This window comes from Strongylocentrotus purpuratus, unplaced genomic scaffold, assembly GCF_000002235.5.
Source record: "Strongylocentrotus purpuratus isolate Spur 01 unplaced genomic scaffold, Spur_5.0 spur5_scaffold_14, whole genome shotgun sequence".
Taxonomy (NCBI): domain Eukaryota; kingdom Metazoa; phylum Echinodermata; class Echinoidea; order Camarodonta; family Strongylocentrotidae; genus Strongylocentrotus; species Strongylocentrotus purpuratus.
The window spans coordinates 27,483,048-27,495,247 of NW_022145599.1; the positions used below are offsets into that span (position 1 = coordinate 27,483,048).

General features: G+C 37.1%; 1 protein-coding gene across 1 annotated transcript in view; it reads left to right on the forward strand.

Annotated features, from left to right (window-relative positions):
• Window positions 1-12,200, forward strand: part of LOC580565 (protein KIAA0556) — a 37,651-nt gene that overhangs the window by 3,698 nt on the left and 21,753 nt on the right. The window contains exons 5-15 of the mRNA XM_030985184.1: window positions 1,316-1,543; window positions 2,052-2,189; window positions 2,727-3,615; window positions 4,496-4,649; window positions 5,966-6,040; window positions 6,705-6,748; window positions 8,412-8,618; window positions 9,175-9,396; window positions 10,610-10,691; window positions 11,142-11,283; window positions 11,954-12,151. Coding sequence (XP_030841044.1) covers window positions 1,316-1,543; window positions 2,052-2,189; window positions 2,727-3,615; window positions 4,496-4,649; window positions 5,966-6,040; window positions 6,705-6,748; window positions 8,412-8,618; window positions 9,175-9,396; window positions 10,610-10,691; window positions 11,142-11,283; window positions 11,954-12,151 — 2,379 coding nt within the window. The remainder of the gene's footprint in view (window positions 1-1,315; window positions 1,544-2,051; window positions 2,190-2,726; window positions 3,616-4,495; window positions 4,650-5,965; window positions 6,041-6,704; window positions 6,749-8,411; window positions 8,619-9,174; window positions 9,397-10,609; window positions 10,692-11,141; window positions 11,284-11,953; window positions 12,152-12,200) is intronic.

Sequence of the window (12,200 nt, forward strand, 5' to 3'; positions counted from 1 at the left end):
CAATATTACATAATTTCGTATAAGATATTGCACATTATATTAGAGATAAAAAGCACAACATTAATATTTAGCAAGGGCATACAATTGAAGTTTAAAAAGAGAGGGAACACTAATGAATTAATAAAATAATGAAACGATTTATAGATTCGCGTTAAGCAGTCTTATTGCAGAGGGCATTGTTGACGAGCGGTACCGAGCAGTCCTACACATGGGGGTATCCAAGTGGTGCGAGTGACGTAGACGCCGGGAGGATATTTCGCTGCGTAGGGGCAGAAGGAAGTCTCGATGCCTGGAAGAAGCCAACAGGCTCTTGGCAAAGGAGAGCAGCAACTGCTCATGTCGCTCGGACATGCGATTGGTGCCAAGTGTTTCCAAAGCGTGTTCATAGGAGATGTACTGATCCCTCAGGATGATGCGACATATACGCTTTTGGATCCTCTCAATATCATTGGTTTGATTTGTTGTTTTGCTTGTAGACCACAATAGAGATGCGTATTCTAATAACGGACGAGTATATGTGGAATATATATTCACTAGGTCGTGCATCGGGACTGACGCTTTCCGCAGACGACAAATCATGAATATTCTCCTTCCAGCTCTTGAGACCACGTCGGAGATATGGCTATCCCATTTGAGATTCGCCTGTATAAGAACGCCAAGCAGCTTCAGGCAATTCGTGTCTTATATCGGTTGATTATTCAGATGTAAGCTCGGAGGATTCGCTCTGTTTTTGGAGAAGTCAATTGACATGGTCTTACTTTTCTGAACGTTGAATTTCATGTCATTTTCCTTACTCCAACATGTCAGCTTGTCGAGATGATCCGCTAACGTCGAGACGCCAGAAGTGGAGCGGATCTCAAGAATGCTCAAATCGTCCACATATTTCCACCGTTGATCGAAATCCATCAGAGCGTTGTTTACCAGCGATAGAAATATCAATTAACACCTGGGTGGAGAGTGGCAAATATAGACCAATGTCTTGACAAAGGACATTAGTGCCGCGGTGGGACTTGAACCGCGGATCTTGTGATCCACAGTCCGGTGACATATCCACTCGTCCACAACACCTGAGTGTTTCACAACAATCAAATTTACTCATCCAAGCAGTATACATAAGAATGTAATCAAATTTGCGGTTTAGTGTGTTAAGATATCCAAGAGCTATTTACGAATATTGAAAATAAAGTAATAACAGTATTTTTCATCAGGTGAGGTGCATAGGTTTTTGTACAGAAAATATGTTTCATTTGAAGATGGCCTCTAGATCAATGGTGTTTCAACAACAACAAAAATTCTTCTCTTTTTATCCCTACAGAGTGCATCAAGCTCAAAGTCAAGCTCACTTGAAACGTCATCTTCTGACCTTGAGGTCATCATTGAGATCAACTCTAACTGGGGTCATCCATCTAGAGTAGGGGTCACAGAGGTGCAGTTCTTTGACCTCGAAGGTCAAAGGTTAACCCTCCAACCATCAGGCCTGGATGTTCGGAATGCTTCAGAGAGCAAAGGAGAGCTTGCTAACATTGTCAATGCCAGGATGAAGGTACCTATACATTTTTTTTCTTTAAAAATAATATTTCTCCTGAAATAAAGTATTGCAGATACTACCAATTGATGTATTATTATTTTTGTTTACAAATGTCACTCTTTATTTTGTGTTTCTAGGGGATAGAATGACTTTGATGGAAAATGGGTAGGTTTTGTGTCAATCCACATGTGTTTGGTTTATCCACTTCTTTGCAGTTACAGATGCTTAATTTACTCCACATAATGTGAGTCACTTTAAAAAAAATAGTAATACAACTATAAAAAAAATACTAGTTGAGCTTTGAGTGAGAGGGGGTGATATTTTGACCTTACATCCTCTTTTCTTTGTATCCTCTCTGAGCCACGAAGGCTTTTCAAACCTTTTTAACAAATCATAATCTGTAAAACATTCTGTTCAATGTTGTTTGCTTTTTCCGGAATTGGTTTCGGAAGCATATGCTTATTTTCACCATGATTGATGAATTGGCAGTCAAAATATGAATGGTACTGCTTCTCATTTACAGACTACAAAAGAAAGAAACATGTGGAGCTGTGAGTATGAGAAGGGTTCTCCAGTCTTACTGCTCTTCAGGATACCAGCCTCTTCAGCAGGGAGTGGTATCTCCAAAATGAGGATATGGAACTTCAACAAGACTCTGAAGGTTAGTTAGTGATTATTATTTGTCCATCTTTGCTTGATACTGCATGAGGCCATTTTTTGTGAACAAAATATTTCTTGCAGATGAAAGTTGTATTCTTAATGATTAACACGGGCTACTCTACATTGTACATGTTTGCACCTGCATTGCAAGCTCATTTTCATGTGTGTATTTCATAAAATTTTGCAATATTTACACAAAATAACAAGCTTAACAACTTATAGTATATATCACTGCCATGAACTGGAGCAAATTTGGACTTATTGCATAAATGGACCTCTGTTAGAGTTTATTCTGAATTATTATCCATTTTTAAGCTATTATCAATCTGTAACTAATTGAAGAAAGTCTTGTTTTAACATATCATAATATATGGATTTCCACTGGGTTTGAAGTGAACATTTGCCAAATATAAAGAAGAGAACTTTTAAAACCTAAAAATCTTTTTTGTGTCTAAAGTAATAATCAAAGATGGCATATCATTTATGATTGTACTCAAACATTTGTTTGTGTTTTTTTGTTTTCATCTGTTTCCTGTAGGATTTGAGCATTGGTATCAAAGAGGCCAGGATACTTCTTCAAGATAAGACTATATGGGAAGGAACATTGGACAAGGGGTGTGGAAACCAAGTCTTTGATTACAGTACAACCATTCCTATACCCATAGAAAATGCAACTACTAAAGACATTCTAGGTAACAGTGTTCCATCAAATGCATCAAACCAGGAAAAACAAATTGCAACAATGAATCCAAATGTACAAAGAACTGAGCAATCAAAACAAGTGAAAAATGTGGAGCAGAGGTTGCATGGTGCTGGTGACAAGAACCTAGGAAGCAAGCAGCCTCAGTCAAAGTCACTGGAAGGGAGGTTGTTGAATCCAAACAAGAGCAACTCAAACAGCAATGGGAATGAGGATGAGGATGGGAGCGGAGAGTTACGCCGGAGCATAGCATTTGATATAGACCTGGATCTGTTCCCCTCCAAAGTAAAACCAGCCCAAGATGCTAAGTTGGATCAGACTTTGAGCAGGGACTTGACTCAGACGCTCATTGACAAGAAAAAGACTAAAGGGCAAACAGTTTCTAAGCCTAAACCTTCAAGTGCCGCAGAACCTCAAAAACCACATTCTAGCACGTCTTCAGCCCCTAAAGGGGAAAACCCCAAGATTAGTGTAGACCCAAAACATGCTACTCCAGCCTTGTCTGAATCTGTGGAGCCTTCTGTGAAGGATTCCGTTGGAGTTAGTCAAGACCTTGGACTGAGACCCAGTGTCTCGGAAAGCTTTAACCCTGAGGACCCCAGGCAGACCATTCGATGTGAGACCAGAGTACTGATGCGGTCCACCGATACCAGTCTAGATCTACCGGTGGTGGATGACAGCATTCAGATCTATGCATCACCAAACACCTCCCTCGATGCAAGCAGAGGTAAGGCCGCTGCATTGGATTGACTTGTATGTTGGTTGGTTGGTTCATTGATTAATTGATTGATTGACTGATTACCTGAGTGACTGAGTGACTGATTGACTGATTGACTGACTGATTGATTGATTGATTGATTGACTGACTGACTTACTGGCTGATTGACTGACTGACTGACTGACTGACTGACTGACTGACTGACTGATTGGCTGACTGACTGACTGACTGACTGACTGACTTACTGGCTGATCGACTGACTGACTGACTGACTACCTGGCTAACTGACTGATTAATTGATTGATTGACTGACTGACTGACTTACTGACTGATTGATTGATTGATTGACTGACTGACGTACTGGCTGATTGACTGACTGACTGACTGACTGACTGACTGATTGGCTGACTGACTGACTGATTGACTGACTGACAGAATGACTGACTGACTGACTGACAGATGTTTGGTTGATAATTTGATTTGTTGATTAATTAAATTGTTTCTTTATTTATTAATCAATTGATTACATGATTGCTTGATTAAATGATTGATTGAACACTTGATTGGCAATTTGTACCCTGAATAGGGATTTTAAAACCTTCATCTTAATATATTGAGTGTATATACTACATGTAAGTAAGTTTGAAGTATGTTTACTGGTATATAGATTAGTGAAATACATCTTTTATCTACATGGAAAAATAAAACTTCTGCCAATATAATATACAAGTCAGACTATTTAATTTCACAAATCAGGTAACTTCATAAAAACATTTTTAGGATGATTCTCAAAAGCAATCTTTAATTTGAAGAAGAATCGATTAAACAACCAATTCCAATCCATTTTCATTTGACATTCCATAATTTTTGTTATACTCTCCCGTTTCAGAGAAAACTCCTCTTGCCGATGATGATATAACTCCAAGAGCAGTTCCCATGGCGATGTCATCGTCTCCAAACAAGAAAGCTACTGCTAGTGAGCAGGATACCAGTTTTGACAAGGAGGAACCTTCCATGCTCGATCAACTTAAAGAGTTGACTGGGTGAGTTGGATATTGTGGGAGGTTATACTCTAAAATCTATTTAATGTAAATGTATCATGTTCAGAGTGGTGCCAGTTGAAAAAAATCATTAACAAATTGTAAGAATATGCTATCCTTTTATTGTCTTGTACACCGTGCTATGTTAATTTTGTTATGTTGGTATTTTGTGAACTAAGTTTTCTTGTAAACATTATTAATAACTAATATGAACATGTATCTAGGGAAGTTTTCTGTCTATTGATTACTGAGTAACTTGACCTTCTTTGTGCATTTGATCATACCTATCATGGTTTGTCTACTCCTTACATGTAGAACTTTGGTGAGCTCAGTGCAGTGTGCCTCTTCCTTTGATATATTAATGAGTATTTTTATCAAATCTTTTTAGTCTTACTTGTTCTGCTAAATTATCACTATTCTACACATATTTCTATGAGAAGACATCTTACTTGTTCTTTTTTGGGTCATGATTTTCTTTAACTCTTAACTGTATTTTCAGAAATATTTCAGTATTTTCTGTTCTATTTATACCTGTAAGAAGCCAATATCTGTGAATTTTGTCCTCAAGCAAATTCCATTTTCACCAAAATGATGTTGGCAGCTATGTAAATTGATTGTCCATCCCTGCTCTCAGATATTCTGTTGTCATCTTTTGTAAAATCTCAAGTGGAATTTACACTTTGGCTTTTAAAGCCTGGTACAAGTGCGTACCTTAATCATCCTTTTATTTTCTTCTTTCATTTCGATATGCAACTATTACAAGGAAATACAAGAATTGCATTTTCTTTTTTGAATGTGGTATCTCTGAGAACCAACTTGGTATGTGTGTTCTGTGGCTGATTATCTTATGACCAAACTAATACCCTATGACCCAATTATGAATAGATTTTGAAAGAAAAAAATTATTAGATCAAGTTTGAATATTGAAATTGGTACATTTTTCCTAAGTGAGGTCCTAAATGTTCACATGAATATCATTACCAAACTGTGGGATATTGTGGGCCTTTTGGTCAGAGATAAGGCCAAATAGGTTGTGATTCATATTAACTTCACACCAAATGAGTCACAAGACTGTTGTAGTTGACCTGTCCTTATCCCTTTCTGGAAGGGTCAAAGATCTGCAGTTTCGATATTGATATTGATATGACCATTTTGGACCCTAGCCATATACAATTCTTGTGTTATTGAAATTCTGTATATAATCCTATTCTATTTCTCTTCAAATCAAGTCTTAGTTGAGATGTAAGATGTGCAGTGGCCATTTGATATTCTTCCATGTTGTTGGTATGTGCTTATTGTTGTCTTCTCTACCTTAACAGCAAACAACCTAAGAGTGAGCGCCCTCTCAATGAAAAGCCTTCGTGGCTCAAAGAGGATTCAAAGAAAAAGAGGGCGTAAGTCACAATATATCACCCCCTCCCACCCAAACTCCCGAACACATGTATTCATATAGACATTGTTGAGAGACTGCTTTATGAGATAAACATTAAGATTATTTTTTGTTAATACTGTAAAGCCCATAATCAACCCTCATCTACAAAATGTCTTCTTTAACTTCTCTGTAAATTCTCTTTAAATTCCTTTTCCGACTGTGAAGAGTCATTTCATATCATGCGCTATTATATTTCACTTAAAGTTTTCTATTCATTTTTGTAGCATTGAACCTGTTTTTCTGAAAAACATTTAGCTGCTCCATTTTTCATTTTTCCGTGTGATTTGCTCTTTTCTCTCTCTGCAATCAAAGTACATCATCCTAGCATATTTTTATCTCACAACTCCTTCTTTTAATAAACTATTGAATTAGATGCAGTATATACGTTTCAGCAGACTCTTTCACTTTGTTGTAGCTATAATTAACCTTTCAGTTGCTCTCTAAGTATATTTCAGTTCTTTCTTCTGATAGCCTTCATGTACATGTACACGCAACTCTTATGCAATGTGTAAGTAAATCCTTGATGAAATCTCGAAATACTTTTATAACAATTTGGATGTTTTGCAGAGGTGCTTTTTTATAACTGTCATGATTGTTGAATGGTTTTTCTTTATCTTTTCCACTAGAACCAAACCAAAACAGAAGAAACCACCATGGCTGAATTTATTAGGTAAGATGGTAAATGGATAACATTCCCCCTCCCCCTTAAATTGCCTGAACTAGTAATGATTTGTTTACATGTAGATATATTCAGATCAGACTCACATTCTTTGATTTGCATTGTACAGTTATTTGCTGTTGATCTAATTCCAATCTTATTCTTATCCAGAGTATTTAGAGTATCGCCTTTACTTTGCAGTTACAACATGTGATCTGTGACCAATAATATTATTTGATGTTAGCGCTCTGAGCCTTATGGGAATGGCGCCCTAAATGTTTATTGTATTGTATTGTATTGTATTATCTGCTTCACAACAAAGTATGAGGATAATGACCCCTTAAATCATGATAACATTTCAAGTAAACTAATTGAGCCAATATAAACCCATAACAATCCATTCTCTCTAACAGAATAAGTGGACCTTTAAAGGTTTATTGAGCCAGTCCACAGATGCAGCAGTCTTCAGGGTTGAATGGAACAAATGTGTATTTTATCATCATTTATGATCTTGCTCTTTGCAGATAATGAAGTTGAATAAGGGCAATAGCAGTATATCAGAAGAAAATAAAGTTGACAATTGGATATCAGCAAGCCATTTCTTTCCTAGCAGTCAATTAAAAATTAATAAAAATCATCAATATCATATTTACCATGCATACATTCATCTTTCATAACATTGCTCTTTTCAGATGAAGTCAATAAGAGCAATAGCAGTATAGCAGAAGGAAAATAGTCTGACCCCTCAGGGAATAATTTTCCCGGTATCGCATCGCAATTCGCGATGTATTTTCAGCCATTTGCGACGTATCTTTTTTCATGAATCGCAATTGCTGCGATGCAAGCCAAACGTACATTCATATACACAGACCGCCAATCCACAAACTACATACACCCTCGACGCTCCGATATCCGATCCATATATCCCAGGCAGGCTTGGCTAGGCCAGGCTGGCCAGCACTGAGCGCTAAGCGTACTACAGTCACTTTCTAACCGTGAAGCTACACACACCTACATAGCGCACTATCGGCGATGAGTGTCTACGGTCACCTTTTAGCCGTGAGTGTTGTTGCGATGCAGACAACAATGCACGCACGTGGTGAACTAATTATATATCCAGGGCAGGCTCAATCGCGCTCATGTGCGAGCTAATACTACGTGTTGTTGTTTACCCTCGATACGATTCAAAGTTACTGGATTTATTTGGATTTAAGACTCGACTCGTCTCTGGATTTATTGTTGGACCAATATTTTTGTCATTTTCAAAACATGGTGTCAATTCGTGTAGTTACTGTGGAAGGTTGGATTAAGGATTTAGACCAGAAAAGGGAATGGATCGAGTATGAAGAAAGTGCTGGGAGATTACACCAGAATCAATGTACATAAAATGTAGTAAGTATGCATTCATGACCAGATGTTGTGACGTCATTGTTTTTGCACTGTAATTTATAACATGAAAAAAAATTGCTATACAAGTTCATCCAACTGCTATGCAAAAATTATTTTGTGTAGCAGATTTGCTATGCAAATTTTTGGCTGGAAATTATTCCCTGCCCCTAGATATCAGCAAACCATTCCCTTTCCTAGTAGTTGGATAATCAGTATCATCAAAATCATATTTGATATGAATCATGAATGCATGTACCTTTCTTTAGTACAATCTTGCTCTTTGCAGATGATGAAGTCAATAAGAGCGATAGCAGTATCCCAGAAGAGGAAGAGGCTGACCCTCTGGATACAGGCAACCCCTGGCCTGGGATGCTGAGACGAAGCTCTGCTGATAGGAGACCTTCCCAAGAGATCCTGGACTATGATGAGACCACTTTGGAACCGACAGGGAGGAGGAGCAGGAACCAGGCCCCAAATCAACCCAAGATAGCAGGTTACTATTTAATGTTAGATGGTGGAGTGATGGTCCATTCAGCTAGTAGCGAGACTACATTGTACATAAACATGAGCTTTGGTGCAAATATGCTTTGTTTGGATAATGTATCGTTTGCTGAGAACAATAAATCTTGATGCAAAAGTTTTTGCAAAACTGTCCTACCGGCTCTCAACATCTGATAAATGGAAGAGTTAGATATTATTGTAAAAAAGCACCTTGAGTTATACACCACTGCCACTGGAAGGAAATGTTTATTCTTATCTAGTGTTTGAAATTTACTTCTATGCATATATAATTGTTTTTTGCATAGTCATGCAATTTAATTGCACAAGTCACTTTAATGCCTTATCTGTATCACCTGATGAATTGAAGATGGATGTATTCTACATTTTTGATGAATAAATGTTCTTATGACACTGAATCATCACCAGTGAGGTTAATTATAATATGAAGCCAAGCTAACTTCTAATGCGTACTATGGTATTTAGACTACTCCATTATTCTTTCATGTTATGATTTTATGACACCAAGCTACTGATCTTTCTTCTCCCAGCAATGGCCGATGACATGGAGGAGCTGCGATGGCGACAGAAGGCCGCGGAGGGCGGTATGAGTGACGAAGATCACATGTCGCCCCCGGCCAGGTTCGACAAGCGCCCTCACCAGTCAAGAAGCCACCAGGAGTCGAGCTTAGAACAGTCGTGGACATCACTGTCTCTGTTTGACAAGTTTCAAAAGGGAAGACTAGCATCGAATGTGAACCTCGATGTAGAAGGTATTTGTTGATCAAAGATACCATAGATATTCTATGCATAATCTAACTAATACATAATAGATATCAATAACAGAAAATTCTAAGAACAGGATACCAATAGAATACATGACATTATTAGGTATTTATGGTTAGCTTTTGCATATTTGTATCTTCAAAAAGTCCTGGGGAAAAATCAGAAAAAAGGTTCAAAAAGTTACAAAACGTTACTGATTTTTGTCTCACCTGCGTAGCAAAAAAAGCGAGACATAGGCGCCGCTTTTCTGGTGACGGCGGCGGCGACGGCGTCAACATCAAAAACTTAACCTAAGGTTAAGTTTTTTAATTTTTAATATAATTTGGAGAGTATAACTCCTTAGTCAATAAAACTTGAACTATAGGGTTATCAAGTATCCCCAATCATGTGAGTTGAATTTCAGGTCACAAAGTCAAGGTCAAAGGTCATTTCAGGTCAACAGACTTAGACTATGTTGTGGCATCATTATCGAAAACTTAACCTAAGGTTAAGTTTTTGAATTTTTGATATAATTTTGAAAGTATAAGTTCTTAGTCAGTGAAACTTGGACTATAGGGTTATCAAGTATCCCCAATCATGTGAGTAGAATTCAGGTCACTAAGTTAAGGTCAAAGGTCATTTTAGGTCAACAAACTTAGACTTTTTTGTGGCATCAATATCAAGATTTTGAATTTTTAGCATATTTTCAAAAGTGTTTGTTCAAACTCCATGAAACTTGTACCCAAGGGTTATCAAGTATCACAAGTCATATGACACAAATTCCAGGTAACAAGGTCAAAGGTCATTTTAGGTCAGTAGGCTTGGATTATGTTTTCACAACTTAATATGAGAATAAATGAATCAATTTTAATTTGTTCATGATTCTTAATCAATATTCACTTCAAAATTGTGATTATATCCAGAGGATTTCATTTTTGGGGGCCTGCTAATGGGCCACCCTACTTATAAATAATGTCCCAACCTCAATTTTATATCATATCGAATTGCCTAATGCAGGCGAGACCGCCGAGAGCGTTTCCCTTGTTCAGTTAAATATTGAAACAATTTTGCAATAACCATACATGTAATAGTAAGTACATGTGGATGTAGCATCATATGCTACATATACATGTACATTTGTACAAGCATCCTTTACATAATGAGTAACAATGAGAGCTTCATACAAAGCACCTCATCATGTCCTCTGTTCTGTTCCACTAGGTGATGTTCTAGATACCATCTTGTCAGGCAGAAGATCTAAGACTCAGGAGGAGGAGGATGCTGATAATGATGATACTAGCAGGTTAGAGCAATTTGACAGGATATGAGGATACATGACCATAAACCCTTTTCTCTGTCTGGCCTTTTGAAAATGTATATTCTCTTCTTCTGTATAAAGCTTTCAGGCTTTTCTGTTATTTTGTATTGTTTCATTTTGTTTTGCTTCTCTTTTATACTCTGTCATGTTTGTTTTTGATGGCAGCACCAATAAGGCTCTTACCTTTATAAGCTGTCTCTTTATAAGCTGTCTCCTTATTCATGTATTAAAATTTGTGATCTGTTCAATAAGTTGTCTTAATTCTTTTAATTTTAATACATATTTAAAAGTTTCTTTTGACAAGGGGAACAAAAATGCATTTTGATTTATTTTCCACTAATTCCTTCAGTTTTTCACTGTGTGATGTTTATTCCTATATGTGAACTGTTTAATGACATTCATTTTGTATAAATTCAACTTCTTGTTTCTCGATAGTGAGGAATTTGAGATCCCTCTCTTACCTGTTGGGCACTGCATGACGATTAACATCAAGACGACGTGGGGAGATCGTCACTATGTTGGTCTCAATGGAATAGAGATCTTTCAGAGTAGTGGAGAACATGTTCAAGTCTCCAAGGTAAGAAACAGTAAACTGCAGAAAGATATCATTGTGATTATTCTGTGTTGATTGAAGATAATATTCAACTTTAGATGTTCTACAACAGAAAATATTATGGATATCAATTAAGGTAACTAAGAAATATGTACTGTACCAACAAAGAGTGCAATATATCTTTTGATGTCTGCACTTTTTATAGAAAAAACAACTATCGACCTGGAGTAACTTAAAAAATACAAATGATAGAAATCAGGAGTCGATGTTCACAAAATCCTACTTGCACTGAAATCTTTATATTGCTATCAAACACTGCTTTTATTGATTTGTTGCCAAATTGAGTCGGTGCAGTCTAGTATACTTATGAATATGATGAAACAATCCATTAACCTGTTCAACTTTTGCCTTCAAATTCTTATTGTTGTAATTTACTCACAATCCTTCGTGAAAATATTTGACGAAGACCATCAATCCAAAACGAAAGCAAATCGTATTTCAGACGGTGAAGAGAAATCTAATTTGTTTTTCACTTTGCAGGTATTCATGCATACTAATACATGTATGCGATTGTTGATGTTTTGCTATTCATCTGCTAAAATCAAGGTCCTCTAATTATTGGATATGTAGGGCCTGCAAACATTAAACATGGGCTTTAATTTTTTGTTTCATTCTGTCTGAAAAATATTCACAGGTTACTGCAGAGCCTTCTGACCTGAACATGTTACCTGAACACACCAACGACCCAAGGGTTGTGCTGAATCTGATTAATGGTGTGAACTGCACCAGGGATGATATACACATGTGGCTTGCTCCGTTCACACCAGGCAGGGTGCATCTTATCACCATGACCTTTGACCATCCTGTCAAGGTCGCCATGATCAGGATATGGGTGAGAAATTATGTGGTTTATTTAAAAAAAACTATTTTTCACCAAAATT